This window comes from Ischnura elegans, chromosome 6 (assembly GCF_921293095.1).
Source record: "Ischnura elegans chromosome 6, ioIscEleg1.1, whole genome shotgun sequence".
NCBI lineage: Eukaryota > Metazoa > Arthropoda > Insecta > Odonata > Coenagrionidae > Ischnura > Ischnura elegans.
In genome coordinates, this window is record NC_060251.1 from 121,193,741 (window position 1) to 121,218,946 (window position 25,206).

At 41.1% G+C, this 25,206-nt stretch overlaps 2 protein-coding genes across 2 annotated transcripts in view; both read left to right on the forward strand.

Annotated features, from left to right (window-relative positions):
- LOC124161611 overlaps positions 1-25,206 on the forward strand; it is a 439,803-nt gene that overhangs the window by 153,000 nt on the left and 261,597 nt on the right. The window lies entirely within an intron of this gene.
- The window catches only part of LOC124161474, a 38,599-nt gene continuing 33,171 nt past the window's right edge, over positions 19,779-25,206 (forward strand). Inside the window, exon 1 of the mRNA XM_046537795.1 lies at positions 19,779-19,913. Coding sequence (XP_046393751.1) covers positions 19,779-19,913 — 135 coding nt within the window. The remainder of the gene's footprint in view (positions 19,914-25,206) is intronic.

Sequence of the window (25,206 nt, forward strand, 5' to 3'; positions counted from 1 at the left end):
CGCGAGCGTTTTGACGAAGCATTATAATGTTGTGGACGCGAGGGGACATCGTGGGAGCCACCGCTAAAAATGAACCCCATTCCAGCGCCAATTCCGCGCTTGTCTCTAACTTCTGGTATTCCGGTAATGTCTCCTTTGTAGGCCATATTTCCTGGCGTTGCCATCCGCAGTGGATTAAAATCAAGCACCATGAAACTCGCTAATTTGCCGAATTGGGAATCAATTAACCAGGAAAGCGTACTGCTGTGTGTGCAGGGGTTCGGAAATACGAAGATCCTTGGTTCTATTCCCGATACGGTAGATGCTTATATAACATGGAAATTAATGCAAATTTCACGGCCGTACAAGGGGAGGGCTGGAAATATGTCTCAAATTAACATTGATCATCACTGGATTAAATTTTCTTAGTTTTTCATCTCCCTGTTTTCAACTGATGCGGGTCAGGGTGTCCCGAGAAATCTTATTCAATGTATTCACCGGGAAAGAGCAGGATCTTTATTCGTTTAGCAATTAGAGAAATAGCACATTGTATCCTATATTTCCACTCCCTACTGCAATATTATGCAATACTACTTGTGAGAGCGATTCCACCCGAGTAAGAAGGTAGTGTTGCAGCGCTGTTTGGAGTCGTAGTCTGGAGAAAGGCCGAGGAAAGCATCTCCCCCCCCCCTCCCTCCGTCCTTTACGCATGGATCTTTGGAGTACCTCGGGCGCTGTGGGCTTCCCGATAAGAGATGCGACGTCGTCTTGAGCTCGCTTTCCGAACGTCTCCAGGGTGCGGGTCCCAGGGTGGGTGCCGCGCGCAGAGCGAGACCTCCTTCCTCGCTTAAAAGGGTTCCAAAGATAAGGGAAAGTCTGCGAGTGTGACGTCAAAGACAGGCTGGGCTGATACACGCCGATACTGCTCAAGGGCCCACTTCAGCCCAGGAAACTTGAAACTCTTCAATCACACCATTCATTCCCTCTTATCCCCAATTCTAAACATTCACGTTTTCACTGGTGACTTCCCCTGCCAGCTAAAAAAAGTCGATCCAGGCGAAACAAATCAAAAGCAAAACTTTGAATATTTGTTTAAAAAAACAGTTCTTTTCTTAACAGTTCCTATCCATTGATGTCCAAATAACAATTGGGCTGTGACATCTCGGGTGATACATTGATTTCTGGTGACGCAAAATCATTCACAACAATGGGCTCGTTCACCAATTATATTCTATTTAAGACTGTGATTTCGACCTATCATTACGAAGACACCCGTATTTTTCAGGATTTCAATCCATCGCCAACTTATCGTGCTATAAGCGAAGAAAGATCTTAATTATTACTAAGTATAGCGTTGCAGATAATGACGTCACGAGCTCATACCAAACGTATCGCCAATTATTCCTCGGCCTCGCCAATCGGCCTCACACGGTTCGCTGTTGTTCTCATACTTGTTAACGACTCCTACCTACGTGGAAACATTCTATATGAATTCTTACGTAAGGTACGCCGGTGGCAGCAGGACAAACTCCTCGCCAGCCAAACAGTAGGTCGCAGGGTCGAGTCCCGCCCGGGCAGGCGGCCCCTATCCAGGCTGGCATGACTGATCGTGTAAGTGTTATTATTGAACTATAGAGGAAAACCCAGTGCATAAGGCCATTATGTGCTTTTTTCGGTTATATGGGAATAAAAAGTATAAAAAATATGCCCAATAACGTCACTAACTTGCGAAAAGTTAGCGGTAAATTTCGTGTTTTTACAATTGCGAGCGAACGTGGGAATGGGCAGGATTTCTTTTCTCGCCTTAACTTATTTTTTCAATCCATCCACCGAATTTGAAAAAATAAAATTGAATTTCAATTGTGAAACTAGGGCACGAAAAATTTGTTAGATTCGAAACGAACATTTTTAAACCAATGATTTTTCAATTCCTATTACATGAGCCCCATTTTATGTAACTTACGTCCTCGGACATTAGTCTCAGCAATAATTAGTTTGTTGGCCTAATTCGATATTATCTATCATTGTTTAACGACCTGGAGGCGTGTTTCTTATTACCTTCGCGGCCGGGAACCAGTCATGAGATTACACTATTCGAGAAAAATTGCCAGTCATTTGTACGTCATTAATATGTTCAAAATCTACGTGATTCAGCCTTGAAACACTCTCCCTTCTACAATCCAGTGCTTCCATCAGTTTGTATCTGTATATTTTACCTTCTACTTGTGTTGACATTAACATCGTCACTGAGGGTTGATAATAATATAAATAATAATAAAACGCTTTTCCTGGGATGGAATTGAGACTTTAAAGTCACTTATAAATCCAAGTCTTTAAATTAATATCAAATATATGTACAACTATTTGGAAAATCAACTGAAATAATACGTGCAAGTGTTCAAATATAGTCCCAGGTAAAATCGCACAAAACATAGTGGTGCAGACAATTACGAAAATGCAGAATGCGACAACATAATAAAATGGTACAAAATAGCGATTTAATGAGTGAAAAGATATGAATCGTTGCGGGACAGACCTAAGGATTTTGTTTGATGTATCCGTTTTAGGAAATATCCACCGCAGGGAAACACGCGCACACAAAAGAGGGTGTGAAAAACCTCCTGAAGCCTACTCAGAGGGAGCTGAAATGTTTACGAATGCATTAAATATTCACGTAATAAACCCAGTTCTTGAAAGAAGGACAGAAAATTCTAAGAGAAAGGCGGGAGTATTTCGAGAGATAGACGTTGTAAGCCTTTGCACCCACCATTGAAATTGGGTTCAGCTTTTCCCAGAAAACGATAATCCTCACTACGAGACTTATTCTCAACTAGGAGACACTTTACACTCTCTCCATTCGCTGGGCTCAGATTGCTTGAACAATTGAGAATGGATATCTTTAAGAGCGACACAGAGAACATAATATTAGAGCCACACTATATTTCCAGGTCAGGTAGAAGCGATAAATTAAGAGAGATATTTTGCCGAATGGATAGATATGGGAATTCGTTTTTCCCCCGAACCACAAAGGACTTTAATAAACGCAAGTCCCAACTTCGTTAGAGCACTTCATTTTTTTAGCTGTAAGCGACTGGTGTCCTAACACCCCCTGCCACACGCCTTTTAGGCGGCTTGCGGGGTATTAAGTAGATGTAGATGCGTGGAAAACGCTCTAGCGCAGTGAGGAGCATCTGTGTTCTCATTTGAGGGAGAGACGCAGTATTCGAGGCGATTGAATGGAATCAATCCTTTGAGGTTTAGAGGCCCAATATATGTATATTCCACGTTTCCTCCAAGCTCCTTCGCGTCGCTCTCTCCACCAATCAGAATGAAGTTAAAAAAAGAGGGTGAACACCTGCACACAACACACGACTTAAAAGCAACCCCTGCCATTTCTCGTAACGACGTCACCTTGCGCAACAACCTCCACCAACCCTCTTAACCCTTACCTTATCACACTGTTACCTAAGCCTGAATCGCAAGATCATTTTTCCCGTCCCTCAGAGTGATAGGTTTTCAGGGACCAAAAGAGTAATCGCTAAACCCTTAATTTTTTAAACACACCGTCATTCACACCGCCCCTTTTTCCATCGCCGATTCCGTCATTTTCCGAAGTTGCATTTGAATGGGTTGGAAGCCAAGGGGTAGAAGTGATTTCTCTTTTCTATGCACAGTTAGGGACAGAAATTAGGCCTAAAAAACAAACGAGATAAATTAGATGTTTCCACACAAATTTTAATTTGTTTCCACACGAATGTCTGTACCCAACTATGTATAGAAAAAAGAAATCACTTGCTGTCATCGAGTGGAAAATCAAATGCACCTATTTCCAAAAGCACAGAACTGAGACTCACTCGTCTCCCTTGGCAACCAGGTTTTTGTGCATTTATTCTAACAATTAACTTTACCTAACTCTGTTGAGAAAAAAATTACTTGTAGCGCTTGGCTCCCAACCCACTCACATCAAAAGCAAAACTTCGCGTTACAATCGCAGTTAGCGGCCGCGCTTTTCAATTGGCTGAAAGACCGGACCATCGATGATTACAGCGACGGGACGTATCGAGTGATGAAAAAAAGGAGGGATTGCCATCCCTGGAGTCATCGGGGAAATTGAATGGATGAAATGATTATTTCTCCGCCATCATTGGAGCTATCCCTCGGAAGTGACGGAGAAAATGCTCGCGTGATTCAGGCTTTAGCTGAGAATAAAGTCACGTAGCTTCGAAATGCAATGGATCTTCCGGTGATTTTGGTTCAAATCTTTCCCAAAATAAACCAAAATACTTTGGACTCAACTAGACAACGTTGAAAAGGGCGCGGATCAGTTTGGACTTGTTCAAAATTGCGATATTGCCAGGAATGAACAATCGCTTGCCTCATTCACGGGAGTTAGACGCATTTCTGAGTGTGATTTTCACTCGTGAGATGGCACTAAAATATTCCACATGCAATATGACGTCAGTAACACTCTTCCGAAGAGGGAGTGCATCAGGGGAGGGTTTCGCAAGAAATAAATTCTTCGAGGACAGAAAAATTGAATTTGGTCGGCATGATGTCGGCTGCATGTAACGATGCAGCATACTTCTGCCTTTTATATGCTGCATCCTTACATCAGTTACCAGAGAGGCCGACTTTAATACCGACGAAACTGCCGTCCGGAAGAAATATGGAACGACGCAGAGTAGAGCCCGGAAGATCTGCATCTTCATTTACATCAATCCGCGTAAGCCTGCAAAAGAACATATTTCCCATTTCTCTCTCCTTTTCCTTAGTTGCCCCCACTTCAGGGTTTTTAACTATATTTTTTAGAAAAACTCGCCTGAAGAGAATACAATTTCTATTGAAACCGATTGTGAAGTAAAATTAAAATATTTGCGGATAATTTCCTATGAATTTTACTTCATTTGATCCTTCTACCCTTTCCTCGCCTTCCAACTTACTCCCTTCCACGAGCAACGTACTCTGCAATGGAAATCGTAACTTATTCCCTCAGGAAAGGGACCAAGGAGGGCCACGATAAGTCGGACAATAACCACCTCAAAAGCTTAGGCTTATTCTTTAAGCACGGGTCTCTACATTCATATAGTAAAAAATACTTGAACGGCCAACTTTCCGGTAATTTATTTTTACCTTATAAATACTTTTATGCAATGAGTAATATGTCATTACTGTCACCACAAACCTAACGACATTTTTGGTGTTAATCATAAACAAATCATTCCTTGTAAATTGAAAAATATATCCCAGAAAAGTTGACCACGGATGTGATTCAAATTAATAAAAATGGAGGCCTATAATGCAAGAAAAATTACACGTTGGAGGTCAAGGACAAAACTTATTCCACCATTTCTAAGATGGAATTTCATTAGTCAACACTCCTAACGTTGGTTTGACGCAGCTCTCCATTCCTCTTTCCTATCCGCTAACCTTTTCATAGCGACGTATTTCTTCTCTTTTACATCCTTTATAATCTGTCCTATTTAACTCATTCGAGGCCGTCCCTTGCCCTTTTTCCCTTCCACCTGTCCTCCTACGATTGTTCTCATCAGGCCATCATGCCTCATAACGTGGCCAACTAAGTTGTCCCGTCTCCTCCTTAAGATTTTTGAGGACTTCTCTTTTCTCCCGAAGATGGGAGTGTCTGTATGAAAAAAGAAGCGCGCAATAATAATTTTTTTCAGCGACCAGCACACGCGTGAATAAATCGATGTGGGAGAGGAGCAATATCGGAGCGGCGTTTGGAGCGCCGAGAGCGAAGGCTTTCCCCGAACGTAATCTGCGGACAAACAAAGAGGGAGCGAACGCTTTGCATTGGGGCGAGGAGAAGGGAGGGGGGAGAAAAGGACAGACGAATGGAAGAGAGAGAGAGAGAACGCTTTCTACTCTCTCAACACCCACTCATACTCACAGAGCCATTTCATTTTAAAGATAGCATTTCAACACGTGCTCCGATTCACGATAGAGTGGCCTGTCTGCCTGCTTTTAAGCCATGGCTAATGCATCACATTTTATTATTTACGAGGAGTTACTGACGTAGAGAAATAATTATTTGCTTTAAAAAAATTTCATCGTTTTTTTTCACTTTGTACCAAATTTTCGAAATAATTCATACTATACTTTTCTTTCTTTCGCTCCTTGAAGTTATTCCTCTTGCAGCATGGTAAAATCCAATAAATTTCCGCGGAAAAATATTTTTTTAATACTTTCGTTTCAATTTAGCACTGATTTTGCTTAAACACTTCTGCGATTTTTGCATTTAGGGGGGCAGCTGCCCCCCTGCCCCTCGCTGGGTACGCCCATGCCTTGATCTCTAATCCCTAGTAATGCGGAAACAATTGCCGAACTTCATCCCATAGTCCACCCACGTCAAAGTGACAGCGGTGGTACGTACATTATGACCTCAATGTACGTCCTAAGGTCAATCAAAGCTCCATGAATTTCATTCGCACGAGTAATCGTCTTCAGCATGTAGGCCGAACATCTATTCCCGCAGCACATTATACATTATCATCATCACTGTTCCATAACAATCCTAAGATTGGTTTGACGCAGCTCTCCACTCTATTGTCCACTTTTCACACCTACGTATTTCTTCTATTTCACAACTGTCTTTACCTGATCCACGTATTTGATTCGAGGTCTTAATTTTTCATCCATGCCGTTCACACTTGCTCCTTGACGATTGTCTTCATCAGGCCATCACGTCTCAAGATATGGCCTATAAGGCAGTTTTAAAACAAGGTTTTCATGAGGCTTCTCTTCACTCCTTCTCTTCTTACTCATTATTTACTCGGTCGATCCATTTGATCCTCATAATCATTCTTCTGTTGCACCACATTTCGGAAGCCTCCAACCTTGATTTTTTTCGCTGCTGTCATTGTCCATGCCTCACATCCGTAAAGAAATATATTCCAATGCATAAATGCTTAGCTGAAAATATGGTCATTCCGTCAGACCCCAAAATCGTAGTAATTCAAAGAATTCGGTGAGTGGAAGCGTAAGATAAGTTACAACGTAAATAATCATCTTAATTCAGCCTCCTCCCTCTTACGTTAAAAAAAGAAGAAAACAAATATTTACCCTTCCAAATCTCAGGAGTTGATGTCGATATTAGAGATCCAGTTCATCAACTCGTTCAGGCAGAACCGCTCACTAAGGCAGTGAATGGATTAATTCTATTATAATCGATATAAGTTTTTGCGAACGAGCCATTAACAGCGACGATGAATATAAGGGAGTTTAAAATCTAGTAGTGCTTCGCATAGAAAACCACTTGATTGATCTACTGAAGTATATCACTTCCGTGAGGAACAGCAGAACGTTTATGAACATTTTCGGGTTTGTATTGGCTGATTAGCTAGCCCCCCGGCGATGCGCGGGAAGAATAGCACCCAGAGAAGAGGGATATTTGGAATTAGGAATTCGTCGTCTCATGGCAAGATTCTTAAGTAAGGGAACAAATCAAGTATGATGATGGCGTACATGTGACACAGGGAACAATGGAAAATGGATTTCCGTGTACCGCGAATGGGATCAGCTTACACCCCGCTCCAAAACATTGTTCATAATGAGTGTCCGTACGTTCGCAGACCAAAACCGTCGTGTGAACGCATACCCCAGTAAAAAGGCTTAATGCACCATGGGCACCAGTGATTCGTGAAAATCGCATATGCGATAATTGAGATATCAATGCGATAAACGTGAATAAATGCGACATAGGCGCGATGACTGGACTTTGATGATATTAAAACCGCAAATTTGCCTTTTCGGTGGAAAAATTCGTAAATTTAGAGCCGAACCCGCCCCTTGCTACGCCACTGGACGTTGGGCCTTATTGCTTCATAGATGTATGGCGTGTATTTTCATCGGCAACTGCAAGAGAGGGGTTGAGAGAGAACCCTGGTACCTTCTACGTTGTTGAGCAAATATTTCTCACCATCTGCCAAGAAAAAACTGAGATTGGTAATGCTGCACTCCACACAATCTGAACACCAGTTGGCATCGCGGATGCGGAGAGATTTTTAACCCAGTAAATTCTAGCTGTGACTGACAGACGCAACCGGTTGAAGGAAGAAAGCGCTGAAACTTGTGCAATGCTGAAGAACAACTAGTGTAAATGTAGTATGTTGAACGCTCAATTAGTGTAAATGATATTCAGGCTAATAATATCATTTTTAATTATATATTTCATATCTTATTCGTTAATTTAATATTGTTTTACCCCATAATTATTTCAACTATTCCGTATTCTTTCAAATAAATGTGTTTCATCCCACTTTGTCGTCAACTACTAGTGATGCATCATCAAAATAAAGAAAAAATAGATGCGACAAAATGCTATAAACTGTAATCGAAAATGCTATAAAATGAAAATGGAAGTGCTATTTTCACGTATCTCTAACCTTGAGGATTCATAGAATCCTTTCAGTGTGTCAAGAGCTGTGCATACCCGGTAGGATGAACAACCACAGTAGTTTCATGATGTGACGTAAAAAGAGAAAACGAGTAAAAGTCGAAGAGGACGCGTGGGACACGACCAGAAGTAGACAGACCTAAGGCCTTTGGGAGCATGGGATGCATTTAAGTAAGGGCTTCGGTTGCAATCCGTGCAGCCGCGTGGAAAGGCACCGCGGACAGACATCCTCTTTTCTATAGGTATATTAGGCTACTTTTCTTGAAAATTGACGACAAGTCGGAGCACGGAACCTCCACTGCCTTCTTTCTCCTTACCCTGCGACGGAACCGAGAAAATTTCGTACATATTACCCTCTGGGAAAGTTTCCGTTCATTTAGACCGTGGGAAGGTAATCTAGGGGACAATATAAGTGCGCTTCGTTCAAACTATGTGGAAGTTAATATTCCAAAATTAAAAACGGACTTCGTTGATGTACACTGATTTATTTCGTCCGTACGACATGTTTCGAACCATAGAGGTCATTATCAGGGGCGCAGCTTGGAATTAAGACTGGGGGGGGGGGTTTAGGTACTACTAATACTTGGGTGTGTGGGGGTATGGAATACCCACCAGGATAGGCGATAGGTGCGAGATTAATAAATTGCGGAATTTTTAAGATAATCTGTTCAAAATGGTGAGTTTTACGACTTTCTGAGGGATATTTTATTAATCCTTACACTATTCCATTAGTAATGTAAATCCAATTAAGTAAAATGGATTAAACTTAAGCATTTCTCTGAGCTGTGGGGGGAAATTAACCCCCAAAACCCCCTCGCTGCGCCACTGGTCATTATCAAGTGCTTGATAATGTCCTCTAACAAGTCACTTGATAATGACCTCTATGGTTCGAAACATGTCTTACGGACGAAATAAATCAGTGATAGTCAACGAAGTCTCCTTTTCATTTTCGTATAAGTGCGCTAAGCTATGATAAACACGAAAGAGTGTCGATGAAGGTTTATTTGATTTCACACCATCGTAAAAGTGTAGTGAAGTTGCATCTTTGAACTTTCAACAATGCCGCGCCTGTTAAATGGACTGGATACTTATGCCACACAATGGGAGCTACCTTCCCACTCTCTCTCTCTCTCTTTCTCTATCTCTCTCCGATGCGATGCTCCCCCCTTCATCGAACCCTACCCTTTTCCCCGCCCTTTCCCTAAATCCTTGCCTTCCCTTGAGGCGGCGTCGCAATCATGCAGCCCGCCGCGGAGGACACGAGTGGCCGGATGAAACACAGCGCTTGACTCGGAACAGGGCCCCACAAGTGCCATCGTCAAGAGGGGTGCGCAGCGGCCTTTTCATCCAGATTGCGAAATGGGATTCCATCGACGGATAGCCTTCAGCGGGGAGGGCGCGATGCGGACGAGACGTGCGATTTCCCTCCCTCTTTTTCACTTCTGCTTTCATCTCTTTCGCTCCATCCGTCGGTCACATCTTCCGCTCCTTTACACACGTAGCGTGTTCATCAAGCGAATTAAATATTCTCAGGATATCATACGATTAAGATTTCACTCGTATTTTATTCAGCCTGGCCCCCTATTTCCCTGGGCTTGAGTCTAAATGACCACCAACTTTCCTATAACGGACCGTGGATCCTTTTAAGATCCAGAATAACGGAGATAATAAATGAGCCGTGTGTCTAAACTTTGGTGAAATTAGTAAGCCTGAGATACTCTGTGGAAATTCTGAGATAATCTTATTAACTTCGTGCGTAGGGAAAGCACAAAGTCCATTATAATATTCATCGATTTATTGGCTTTTCCAGTACGAAAAAATAGGAAATTAAACTTTTTTTCTTTTACAACGTGACTTTCAAGCGACGGCTGATCTTTATGGAATGAGTAGGAACATCATTTCTCGATTGGATATATAAGATTCCATAGAATGGTTTTTTGCAAAAATTATATAATTTGCTTCAAGCTTTTAACGTTAATTCGTTGAATATCAAAATTCCATAAAAATTAAGAGATATTATTATTAGTATTCTACCGATTAAGGTAGGTTTTCATGGAGTATTCAAGAAGTGAGCTGGGAGCCTCCCTTTCCCTCCAGCACTACCTTCTTTAATTCACTGTAAGACCTTCTCTCTTTCAATCTATCTAAAAAGCCTATTCTTTACCTTCCCCTCCCTCGTTTCCCTAACATTCTACCCTCTAATCCCATTTTCAACATTCCCTCACCGCTAAGCACTAATTCCATCCATACCTTCTGTCTCCTCCGTATCTCATCTAAAAGCTGCCTCTCCTCGCCAACCATATCCAGCACTTCGTCGTTCCTTTTCCTCTCCGTCCATTTCACCCTCTCCATTCTTCTCCATACCCACATCTCGAATGCCTCCAATCTTCTCTCGTCTTCTTTCCTCAGTGTCCACGTTTCCGCACCGTAGACAGCTACACTCCAGATCAAACTCTTCACTGACCTTTTCTTTAAACTCTTACACAACGATCCTCTCAGAAGCTCCTTCCTGTCCATGAATGCCTCCTTCGCTAATGCGATTCTCTTCCTTATGTCCTTATTACTGTATCCGTTTACTGTAGTCCTTTAATCTCCGCATTCCACAGCTTTCTTCTTTTTCGGAAGCGGAATTAAAACCGTCTTCACGAAATCCTCCGGCCAACATCCCTCCTCATAGATTCTGCCAACTAGCTGGAAAAACCTTTTCTTACCTTCCTTCCCTAGATTCTTCAGAAGCTCACACGGTATATTGTCCACGCCTACTGCTTTCCTAGCCTTCATATCACGGAGTGCTCTCTCTATTTCCGAATCTAATATCTCCGGCCCAAGATTATCCTCCTCCACTGCACTTCACTCCTCTAGAGTCAATCTCTCTGGTCTATTCATTCCGTCATACAGGTCCTCCACGTATTCCTTCCATCTACCCTGTACCTCTTCTCGCTCGGTTAGTATCCTCCCATCTTTAGCCTTAATTTTAGCTGTGGCTTGTCCTCTTTTGCCGCCCGATAGCGACTTCACTTTGGCGTACAACGCGCCTACTTCTCCGTCCTTCTGGAACTTTTCCTTTTCCTCACACTGTCTTTTCCACCAAGCCTCCTTTGCTCTCGTTTTTTCATGCCGTAATCGATTATTAATTTGTCTATACATTATTTTGCCCTGTTCTGTGCCCGCGTTCTTCCACTTCCTCCTCTCCTCCATTTCCCTTATCATGTTCTCCGTTATCCACGGCTTCTTTATCCTTCTACTGTCAGCGTAACCAATTGACTTCTCCGCCGCTTTGACTTTTCCCGTTTTAATATTATCCCATCTTTCCTCAACAGTCTTGGTGCTGTCAATGTCCCGCATACTAATGTCCACTAGTTCCTGATATTCTCTCCTCATACTCTCTTTCAGGGCTTCTATGTTCCATTTCTTCGTCTTCCTAACTCTTATAAGTCTTTTGAATCTTACGTTTCATTTCATGAGCACTAGATTGTGGTCCGAATCCGCATCCGCTGCAGGGAAACTGCGCGAGTTTTTCACACTATTCCTAAACCTCTGTCTTACCATAATGTAGTCTATTTGAAATCTCCCCACATCCCCTGGACTTTTCCATGTGTACCTTCGCCCTTTATGATGATTGAACCACGTGTTTGTGATGAATAATTTTTTTCCTGCAAAATTCTGTTGCTTTCTCTCCCCTGTCGTTGCGTATTCCTACTCCAAAATCTCCTATATCGGGTCTATCCCTCCCTTCCCCGACTGAGGCGTTCCAGTCCCCCATCACTACCAGATTATTCTTACCCGGTGTGTCTCTAATTATTTCCTCGAGCTGTTCATACACCTCATCTACTTCTTCCTCCCTATGATTGCTAGTGGGCATGTAAACTTGGATCACCACAAGGTTTGTGGGCCGCGCCTCAATTTCTACCACCAGAATCCTATCGCTTGCCTACCACACGCTTACCCATCTTCCCGTTTAATACTAAAGCTACCCCTCGCTGGCTTTCCTCCCCACCACTATATATAACTCTATACCCATCACTCCAATAGTCCCCCCCATCCCTCCACCTCACCTCGCATAATCCTAAGATATCTATCCTCCCTTTATCCATTTCCCATTTCATATTTTCCAACTTCCCCGCCCTCATCATTGTCCTCACATTCCACGTCCCTACATTTATAGCCGACTTCTTCTTCTCCATCTTCTTGGTCTTCTTTCTTTCTTTCTTCATTGTTGCTGCTGATGATAATGATGATGATGATGATGATGATAAGGAGGAGGAGTGTCTGCAAGGATTTCGCATGTTGGTGACCCAGAGGACCTTGCCGACCTCGCTGCCGTGCCCGACTCCCGCCCTTTGCGGACGGGTCCCGGGCGATGAGATTCCGAGGCTCATTTGGTTGTACTCCATGTTTTCAGGGAATTAATAGTTGGTAGGGTTTCCCACTTCCATTCCAACAGTGTTTTTCACGTGACACCATCACGCGGACTACCTTTCGTCTGGCTCCTACCCTTCGACCTATCTGGTATGGGTGGCCCTACCGGGAATAATTTATAATTAATCCCGCCAGTGCAGCTCTAGGGGTCATAGGAACGCGCAAGCCTTTCCACCGCGACAAGGTTGTAGCCCAATATGAAAGCGAGAATTAAAATTAGATCGCTTTGGATGCAGCGGCTTATAAACCAGATTCCGAATTGGAATTTTCTCCAGATGGCCTTTAGCCGCGAGTTAGGTAAAACACATAAAGGACTTTAATAAATGCTACGCGAGACTTCGTAGGCGCAGTTCCATTTTTTTCACCAGTTCGTGTCCTGCCATTTCCCGCCACACGTCCATTGATGCGGCTTGCGGGGTATTGTGCAGATTTCCTTTGAACGTGTCCATCAGGAGGTATGGATGGAGCGAGTACTTAGCGGGGAGGGGATGTTGAAAACATTGTTAGAGGGCAGAATGTTGGGTAAACGAGGGTGAAGAAGGAAGAGAATTGGATCTATTGATAGGATGAAAGGGAGTAGGCCTTATTGAAAATGGAAGAAGGAAGTGCTTGAAGGAAGGGTAGCCTGCCAGAATGCTCCTCATGTACTCCATGGAAACCAGCATTAATAGGTAGATTACTCTAAATAGGTACTATAATTGTGGTCGATGACAACATTTCCTAAGTAGCGATAGAGCACGTGTTTAGCATACTTAATGTAAAACGGCGCTGTAAAAACGCTAAATTCAGCAATAAACATTTTAAAACAAAGCCGGTTTATTAAGAAATGCAATGGCGTCCGTGTACACATAAATTTGGCAAATCATCTGGTTAGTTGATTAAGAAAAACATTTCAATCGATAGACAACGTATTTTCCATTTCTAATTAATTTGATAGCGAAGGGTATATTAAATGAATCGATTTCAAGGCCTTGACATTAATTATGACTGATAAAAGTTATAAATACAGGGAAGTTATGAGATTTGATGAAATTATTTACACAAATATCGCTCGATCTTATAGAGTTCAACACAAGCGATACAGTTCGTGTTTCAGATAAGACTGATCGAGGGTTAATATCCAGATCAGTAGAGGGCAGCAGCGTTTTATCGAGATTCCGAAATGGGATTTCATCCGCATGTCATTTCGCTGCCAGAGAAATAACACATCCTCACACCCACAGTCATCAACCTCCCATTTCCGCACCCTCCCTCTCTCTTCATCTTCCCTCCCGCTGTGTTCCCTCTCCAAACGCATTCATCGAACCCGGGGACAGCTTCCTAAATACAAAGTAGCGATGGATCATGTATTGGGCACGTTTGTGACAAAACACGAGGCAAAAATGCAAAAACCAAATAATATATACACTGTACGCGATTCATAAATTTTATAATGGGCAATTTGGCAATTGGCAATTTGAATTTGGCAAAAATTAATGATAAGGACGAAAATGGACACATTGATAGCAGCTCCATTAAAATAATTTACTAACGATTAACCCCGATCTTTCCATTTATCATAAATAACAAATTATTATCTGAACAAATCAATTCCCAGAGCATTCATGACAGCTAATAATTTAAAGTTGAAGAATTGAAAGCATTGTTTACAAAATCACGAGCTACAGCCTAAAAATCCTCCCATCCATTCAACTCTCACTTTCTCATCTCCTATCATCTACTTCTCTCTCTATTCGTGCTTTTTTCCTCACTCGTGTAATGTGATCAAAACGTGTTCATCGAACATCGAAGGATTTTTGGAATATACCACTCAAGATCCGTACTTTTTTTTAACATGAATTCCGGTGGGTGAAGAGACCGCTACTCGATTTTCCAAACGGGAAATTTATCGCTTTAATGCGCTACTGGATTTAAGAATTTTCTCCGCAATAATTCCCAGCAATTATAAACAAATAATGATTCAAGCCTGTGCTAAAAGGTTTTGTACATTAAGAGATTATGCAAGAGAAAGGAGAAATTTTATGGACATAAATTTTTATTATGCAGATAGCGTCAGATGATGCAGTGTTTAATGAGTATTCCGAAGTGAGATTTTACTCGGACTGCTGATAATTGGCCGCTGGGAGCCGTAAAACATCTATTCATACTTGTTTCTTCCCTCCCTTAATTCTCTTCCCACGTTTTCGCCTCCTTCTTTCATCTCTTTCTCCATCTCTTTATTTTTCCTCCCAAACGTATCCATGGAGTTCGGACACAACTTTCTAAATCCTAAGGAGCGATGGAGTATGTGTTGCGCAGGTTAGTGCTAAATGACGAAGTAAAACCGCTGACATTTTAAAATATTGCTGATTTTTTATGCAGTGCAATTGTCATGAACACAGGAGTAAAAGGAACTGTATCCACATACGATCACGAATAATCGCTTACTTAGCTCCGCAAAGTAATTTAAATACGTTTGGTATTATAATTTCAATACATTGTCCTATTTATCATAAAATACGCGAAGAATGAATAGAAGTGCATTTTAGTAAATCAATTTTGAGGCCAATTACCATCCAAGGCAGCTAAAAGATATAAATACGGAGAAATTGGCAGATTTGAAGGAATCGCTCACAAAATCACTTGTCACAACCTAATACTCTTTTAAAACTCAAAATGCATCCTTCGAGTTGGGGGGTTTTTTCATTTGCCTTCATAGGATACTACATTACTATTGACATTGCGATAATCGGAAGGGGTACTTTCTCACTCTAATGTGCTACAATATTTTAGTAATTTTCCCACGAAAATCTTTTGAATAAAACATTAAAAAAATTATTATTCGAGTTATGCTGTATATAATGTTATATAAACAAAATTGTTTTTCGCTGCAAGATTACTGCGACAGAGGGAAGAAAGTTATTGGATGTGTTATAAATTTTTAGGGTGGGATTACAATGGCATGGCTGATTGATGACGTCATTTCCGATGGGAGTGATGAGTGACATCTAAGCCTCTGCTTCATATACCCTCTCTTCCTCCTTTCACTTTTCCCCGGTGGTGGTTAACGCGCAGTGCATGCTATAAAAATCAAGGATTTCGTGAACTTTCCTAAATACTGTGGCTGAGGACCACCACAAAAAATGGCAAGAGCGCTAAGTAATGGATGAGTTTGTAAGTGTGTTTGAGTGAGTTTCGATCCTGATTTGACCGTCTCGTGCTCTTCATTTTGCTGCCGAGGTTCCACTTACATTACCGGAGAAGCAGAGTGGCAAGCGCGGATTTTAAATGGACGCTCTTGGTTTCAGCGAGGGATGGACTAGTGTGCACAAAATATTCACTGGTTTCTGACGGACTGAACTTCACGAGGTACAATAGCAGAGTACGAAATACCAGAAGACTATCTTATTCGCTCATGCAAGTGACGCCAAGATTCAAAAAACTTCCTCTTCCTCTATTCTAGCATTCCTCGTTTATCTCTTTCTCTCGTTTTGCTCTTCTACTCACTTTAAACGTGTTCATCGAGTTTAGGGACGAGTATCTCAATCCAAAAAACCTAACGTTGGAGCAAGAATTTCCCCGACTAGTCCTGAATTAAGCTTGATAAAAACAGTAATATTGACATTTCAGGCAATTGCTGATTTTCGAAATGAGCTATACTCGTAAATAAAGCAAAAGAATTATAGCGGTAAATATGAATGGAATAACCGTCCGGTTAGCTCTTGAAATAAAAATTCAAAAGATCAATTTTTTTTAAATTTATCATTGAATATGTACACATAAAATAAAAACAACGATTTTCCAATCTTAGTATTATTATTTAGGGCAGCCAAAAGTTTGCGATGACAGAGAGGAGAGCTCCAAAATACGAATAGATCGATCATGGTTGAGGAAAGAGAATATTTCAACAAAATATCAACATTAGACAGAAGTGAGATTGAAAATGGACGAGGGAAAATAAAGGGCAACAGTCAACAAAGATATATAAATGCAAAAAGTTTTAAAGTAGTAGCCATTGTAGCCAGAAGATAAGCAGAACGTAACATTTTAGGATAAGTGAAACTTTCCTTGAGGAGGTAGTAATATCCGAAGAAACAGTGGCTGTACCAAAGAAAACTACCGTGTAGTTATGTCCTTAGCTTCATAACAGATTATGCATAGAAAGATGTTGTCTACAGAGATCGAGCAAGAAAAAACTTACTTCTCACTTTTCTTACTTTTTACAGTGAACTTTTTGAGTTATCATTGGCAACTTGATTCTAAATTTGAGGAAATTTGATATAAAACATAAATTAAAAGTACGCAGTACAGAAAACTCATCTCTGTGTTATTCTACCCAGAGTCATTGCATTTGGTTTGATAATGAATACGATGCTTTGGACATCGTGATATACTCTAAGTGTTATCTCATATCGCATTTTATAACTTTTTTACACAAAATATCACCCATTGATTAAGACGAAACTGATGAAGAATGAGTACGTCATTAACGCTCCCGATCTTGTATGAATTTATAATAACATCTTAGAAATAAAAATCGCGATGACGGCGGCATCCATCTCTTGAAAATCTAAAGTTTCTTTAAGCATCCCTTTATTGCCATGTATTTTAAGGTGATCGGCGAGACTTAAAATATTCAAGGGTATTACGACGACAGAAAATCCGAGAGTATAATCCATTTCTTGCTTTCCCCGGGAGAGGAACTCGAACACTGAAAGCATTTAGGGGTGCTCACGCATAATTTATTACGTTTCTTAACGTCAGAGCCTTTCTTCGTCGTTAAGGGACGTCAAAGGACCAGCAGAAAAGAAAAGGAAGAGATAAAGGCCTGGAGACTGTTAACGTCAAGGGGAAGAGAAGTTAAGCAGGTCCCATTTGATATCCGGGCATTAAAATAAAAATTTGGCTCGAAATTGATGGTCTTAATTCCGTTACCAGAAGAGATCGCATTTGAGATGAGTAGTGCGTATAAAAGAATGACTCCGTTGGGCATTCCATGCGTCTTATATACCGATGATCGAAAATATAATAGTGTGCATCGTTATCGTATCTTCCAAGTCGTAAGCTGACGCTCACGGGAGAGGAGATCTTCTCAGAATCGTAAGGAGACGATGTAGAGGATGAAGATCCGAAAATACTCAAGATATTATGGGCCATCCGTACGAGAAGATCAATGAATGATGGCTCAACTCAAACCCAGGGCAAAAATCTTTAAACACAGAAATAGCATTGTCAGTCATTGTTAGTTATCTTACGATAAGAGCAGAACATTGAAATCTGTTAATGCTATTTAAATTACAATATTAAGTTTTGTTCAGAAAATAGGGATAAAATTCAATTCGGATTTGATTGCCCACACAAATTACCTTAACTTCTGCTGGAATGACCATCTTCTACATGCCACCCCACACGCCGCCTCAATAAGCGCGTTAGGACACCAGGCGTTAAGAAAAAAGAGAAAAGTACGTACAGGATACGCTTTGAAAATATGTGGCCAACGAGTCCCACCTGGAATTTATTTATGTCATCCATCGTTCGTGGAAAAAAATTAATTTCTAAACCAATTCGCTCGGAAATATATCTCATAAGTTATCGCCTATACTAGACCTAGAAACATTATGAGACACTAAGATGATGCTCTTAGTGTCGCTTTGAAATACATATCAATACATATCAAATACATATCATATGTCGCCGCGCCCGCTCCCAGCGGGCTTCCCCCGCTCTTTTCAATGCAGGTCCACAGAGGGATAGGCGCGTTTCTAATTTTGAAATGTGGAAAAAAAGGCAGGGTCTTATGTACAAATTTAATTGGAATGTTCATGTATAAATTGAGGTCAGAGGACCTAAAAAAACACAACATTGGAAGTGATTACACTATCCTCTGTTAAACGCACATGATGACTAATACTTACGTATCAACAGGAGACTTGAATGTGGAATCAGCCGCATTTTGATAAAATGTATTTAAAGAATGCGAGATATTGTTGCAAATGAACAAATGTATCACTTTGTGCGCCGTTAACGTCAGGAATATTTACCGGTTTTTTTTTGTTTCTTTTTTAATTATTTAAAAGCCAATATTAGGAAACAATAACAATATTTAGGAAGTAAGATATGCCGTCGCATGTTATCTGATAAATTCTGTGCATTTTGGTACCTCATTTGTAGAGATTGGTTGCGTTTAAGTTGAGAAAAAGGTTTCTATACAGTAGAAATAATATAGAAGATTCTTAATACCACAAGTAATCTAAACCTAGTTCGTAGCCTCCCTGCTTCCATCCTAATTCGAGTAAAAGATGTTTAACGCTGTTATCAGCAACCATGACACATTAGTCAATTCTTGTACGCATGAGGGGCGGATCGAGACTGAAATATTGTGGGGGGGGGGGGAACTTCCGAGTGGCGGGATTCGGAGGTTTATCTCACCCCCAAATTTTTTGGTCTCAGTCTAAAGTGAACCTCCTGAAAATAATAAAGTTATAAATAGAAATGAGAAGGTATGTTCTAATTCACTGACATCTGGGGTGGAATCAGACCCCCTTACAATTGAACTTACACCGATCAAATCCAACCCTCCCAAAATGAACCCATCAAAATATTTGATGGTTAAGACAGTGCTGTCCCGTTGAACAATGTCTAGCAAGGAATGAAGCGACGCAGAAACACCGCGGAGTGGCTAACAGCTCCGGCTATGTCGCTCCGTTGTGAAGTAATAATAAATAATTAGACTTGGAAAAAATTCTCTCATGCATTTGTGGGGAGGAGAATTTCCCCCTATGGATGCCCTACTGGTGCACGCATGGGATAATAGGTAATGAATAAATTTGTTATTTGGGAAGCAAAATAGCCAGCAATGGAAAGAAATAGCAGCAGAATAACCAAGGTCACGAGAGAATTCTACAAAAGAGAAGATCTACAAACAGCATGGAATTAAAATATAAAAAATTAAGCAATTTATCAGTTGCTACATCTGGAGTAGACAGGCATGGTCGATGACAGAGCAAGCAAAGAGAGCAAAGATGGAGGCACTCCAATTGCTGTTTTAGAAGTGAATGATGAACATACAAAGAAAGTGCGAGCAGTCAGAATGTCTGAGGAAGAGCAGGAGAGAATGAAAACTGTAATGGGGAGATGAAAAAACTTATTCGGCCAAACACTTAGACATCGCGGCCTGACGAAGACAATTTCCAATGGAGAAGTATATGGCAAGTGCGAAAAGGAAGACCTAGGATAACAGATAGGGAAAAAGTAATAACAACAAAAAGCGGCGAATATGAGTGTTATATCAGTGACCATGTGTCCTATAAAATTAAAAAGGCGCATCATCATCTTAAGTTTAACTATCGTATGAAAACATTATCATTTTTTTCCATGAACCCTCATAACTGTAAACAGCAGCTTTGTGATCCTGTGCTTAAAAACTGAATGGTTGAAGACACAGAAATTTATTTTAATCTTACTGATTAAGTTTAGCAACAACACTGATATACCTCGTGAATTTTTCCCTGCCTACAGTTTAAAACAAATATTTCTGGAAAAAAACAGGCCAACTAATGATAGCATTAATTTGTGGAGGCAATTGTAATAGATAACTACGCAACATTTTCTTTCATACATTTGTAAAATATCCATTCCAAAAATTTTTCAGGAAAATACTCACGATACTACAAACTACAGTTCCGTGGTCCTTCCTCCGGAATGGCAATCCGCACTGGAGACATATGGAAGAAGGGCACGTTCAAAAAGTGGAAAGTTACTCATTTGTTTCGTTTAATCAATTGCAACTCAATCTTTACGAAGTTTGGGTGTAGAAAGGCACTCATTTGATCAGAATAATTTACACCCACGCTGCTTTCGTAATAGCGTTTCAATTTATTAAAAAGGTTGGAAAACTGTCCTCATGCAAATTTTTTTAATTCACAGAAGTCCAGAGCTTGCTTTCTGGCCATCAGGAGGATAAACTATGAAGTAAATGTTAATTATTTCATCGAGTCAAGTTCCTAGAAGTCAATTCTCCAAGAAACTTACACAAGGGACGATGATAAATTGGACGTATTCTCTAAGTGAGTGAGAGGAAGAAAAGACAACGTGAAATGGAGAGAGAGGAAGACAAACTAGCAAGTACAGGACATGGCGGACACGGTGGGTGAAGACAGAAAGTTTATGGATGAGATGCCTGAGAGACCGAGGGTTTGGATGGAGCGAGTACTCAGTGGGGAGCGGTTGTCGGGGAGACTGTTGGAGAGTCATACGTGGATTTATAAGGGAAGAGTTGCCACAAGGAAATGTGGAGAGCAAAGTGTCTTTCCTGCTGTTTACTTCTCGATTTCACATCTTTCATATCCATGCCATTTATCATCCCAAGATGTCTTCCTCTATGATTCGCAGTTCGAATTATAGTACACGGATAAAAACCGCACGTAAAGCTTAAACAAATGGCTAGAACACTGCGTGTTCCCAATATTTTACTCTAATTTCCCCGTTAATTGAAGATTGGCATAACACCACGCTCATATCACCAGGTCCTTACGCTAATCGCTCCTAACTAATAGCTTGTTGCTCTTTCTCATCTAAAAATCGAGTTTAAGTTTTACCTATTAATTCTACATGCCCTATTTGTATATATATTTTTTTAGCCGGGCTTGATTGCTCCCAATGATTTATTTATTGCTAATTATTATTTATAAACAGACTCAGTGCTCTAGATGATACATTATTGCTACATAATTTTCCTCGTCACCTAGCCCCCCTGCTGACGTAAAGGGGTGGATAGGTTCACACCGCGGCAGGTGGCGGTCTCTCTTTGGCGGCACCCCATCCGTTGTCTCCGCGGCACCCATTCCCGGCGACGGAACCTCTCCCCAGTTTAAAACCCACCCAGGGCTCACCCCTTCCGTAGTAGTAGTGGAGGAAGGGGGCGCAAGGGGGTGTCCTGCCCCTCTCCCCCTCCCCCCCTCGCCTTTTCGGACGCATATCGATTTTGTGCGGGCACTCCTCCCCTCCCCTCCACCCTCCCCCCCCCCCTCCGCCCCCACCTCCCGTCTACTACTCCCTCCCCTCTCTTCCCCGAAAACTCTTCTCCTAGGCACACACACACATCTCCTAAATCAACAGTCTTCTTCACCCTGCCCCACACATTCACGAATGGTCACTCCTACGAGATCCAACACCAATTCTCATTCGTAAACGAACTTGATAAATCAGGAAAATTCCATACAGAAGAAAAAACCATTCGTCTTGACCGAGATCCGAGCCCGGGTTAAAAGTTTTCGGTTGAGATCCATGCCATTCTATACTACCGAGGCGTCATTCCTCTCTCTGGAAAAAATATATATGGCGGGTGACTCCGTAAAATTATCACCGTGGCTAGTCCCGGTATATTCAATGGATAAAGTAGTTTTAAAATAATTAGAGACCCATTATGCTGGAGAACGCGGCTATTGGGACCCATTTAAAGAAGGCCATGTCATGAAAACTCGAGCAGGCAAAGCAATTATTCTATTTAGGCAGCACATTATAGCAAAAGGAACACAGTAGTAAAGACATCAGAAAAATAATTCCATTGTCAAAGGAGACGTTCATGAACAGGATGGAGCTTCTAAGAGGATCGCTATGTGAGAGTTGTAAGAAAAGGCTATTGACGAGTCTGATTTGGAGTGTAGCGCTTTACGGTGCGGAAACGTGGACTAATAGGAAGTAAAACAAGAGAATACTGGAGATGTTCGAATTGTGGGTGTGGAGAAGAATGGAAAAAGTGAAGTGAACGGAGAGGAGGAGGAACGACGAAGTGCTGGAGATGGTGGGTGAGGAGATGCAGCTTCCAGATGAGATGCCAAGGAGAAAAAAAGGAATGGATGGAGCGAGTACCGAACGGAAAAAGGATATTGAAAACAGTGTTAGATTAGGGTAGAATGTTGAGTAAAGGAGGGAGAGGAATGAAAGGAATGGGGTTATTAGATGGGATGAAAGGGAGTGTGACTTACTGTAAAATAAAAGTGAAGTCCATTAGGGGAGGGGAGGCAGCCAGAATACTTCTTAAATACTCCATACAAACCTAACTTATTCGGTAGAATACTTTGCTAACGTGATAAAACTGGAGAAATTTCAAAGGAAATCAGCGAGATATGCACTTAACAGGCACGGGCAAAAGTGGACTGAAATCGAGACAGAGGCGATGGGAGTCTTGAGATGAGACAGTCTATGGAGGAGACGGGAAGAAGGAAAGTTTGCGAGTCATAGGACATAAATACTATGCATAGAATATAAAATATATAATACTGTAGGGGCGCCTGTGTATGGTGTGGGCGTCGCTGGGTGACGGAATGTTTGTTTATGTTGATTCCTTTGTATTGAAGTAAATCAGTTCTGATAACATATCGTACGTTTAAATATTTTGAATAAAGTGCTGCTGTTTTCTCAAGTGCCGACAGCTAATTTCGGTTTGAACCCGTAACAATACATATATGGAATCATTGATAATGGCTGAGTATGGGACGAGCTACGCATAGAACTCGAAGAGCCATCCTTCATTAGCAAAAACGATCACAGGTTCAAATTTCGAAAGTCTGCCTTACCGTTTTCCTCAGATTAGTTTAACGAGATAAGGAAAAATATTGACGACGGATTACTCTGGTTACGATGAGTATTTCAAGGATGTAATTTAAGAATTTATGTTGATATGCGTAAAAAAGACATGAAAGTTCTAACGGAGGAGTGGGAGCCAAACGCCATCTTAACAGAAAAAAGCACGCGAATACAAATAAGATCAGGCAAACTATTGCGACAGCAAATGGGAGATGATGAAAGGAAAGAGTTGTAAGAATAGCCGTCTAAGCTCAACGCAGTTTTGGTCCAGCATGTCACTCCAACATTCCAGTGAGAAGGGCAGAGTTGGGAAAGGCATTTAAAAATTGTCACTGAGCTCATTTAAAATTTCACGGTCAAATTTGTAATTGGGAGTAACGGGAAGATGAATTCACGCCCGTGAAAGCCTTGATTCTTACAATAGAAGTGCTTAATTGCATTGATTATGAGTAATACATGCTGAATCGCAGTAGTCTGCATTATACACGTGTCACAACGTTATAGCGGCATTTTTAAGTAGACGTCATTTTACACAGTTGATTATTAATACAGCCGCAGACATTGAACAGCTATATTTTGACGAGAATATATTGTTTTAAAATAAATAAAGGGAAAATATGCATCGTCAACACAAACCCCTGATGTAAACCGATCTGCTACGCACGGTACCTCACCCCAACTCGCCCAACAAGCTTGAGAGCCTTTCACTGATTGGTTGACATTTTAACAGCCGGATCTCAATTTGGGAGGGTCAGACAATAGTAGCCCGGTGCTACACCCACCGCCTTCCCACATATAAACGCAGCTAATAATATTTTCATCACTTCCGAGCTTTGCATACTTAATTAATTTAAATCCACAATCAACTAACAGTTCATAGCAATAGGTGAAAAGAGACTTCGGCTCCTTTATAGCCGTGTATTCCTCCCTAATAAATTCGTTGAAACGGTTCAAATTATTGTGAACTTTATTGGCTTAAATTAAATAGTAGTTACGCTGTTCACATGAAATTTTTCGGTCCAAAAAGGTTCTTTCCGGTCGTAATACTATTAAGGAAGGACCAAAAACATCATGCATAAGGATTAATTAGAAATTCATAAGAATTTGATGATGAGACGAACTACTAATAGATGTGAAAATTCAAACGAGAAACACAAAATAAATTATACGCGTATTTTGGCTTCATCACTTTGGCCTTCGCTAAGAATTTACACCAAGCTCACCATGATAAAATCATTTGCCTTAGCCGGGAATGGAACCCGGATCTCCCGAATGCCGGCCAGACATGCCACCATTCACACCACCAAGCCTTAACATACCTGAACGCCAATCGGGATATTTGGGTTCGAATCCCGGCTACACGAAATGATTTAATCATGGGAAATTCCATCCTTGATGCATATAACTTTGCACCCGTGAGCCTGACTGCGAACTAAGTCACTTGTTGCATGCAGCGCTGATAAATTTAATTCTTCATTATGGAAACGAAAAAACTTTGTTAGGTTTACAAATATATTTGGAAAAGCAGGGTCTGTGTTTCGTAACGCAGTCAAATCGTCCGGTTAGGTCATGGAACCTGGGTCGTGCTTTTTCAAATATATTAGTGAACCTTGTAAAGTGTATTCTACCATTTTCCATAATGGAAAGTTTTTACACGGTGAATCCTGAAATCACCCTTTATATTTCATTTTTTATTCGTATTTTGGGAAAAATATATATATTTATTTCCAGAGCTATATAAAAGCGCGTCACACTAATCTTTCAAACATATACGACACTGTAATAATAAAAGGCAAATTTGAACTTTCCACCCTGTTTTAACTGCTCGG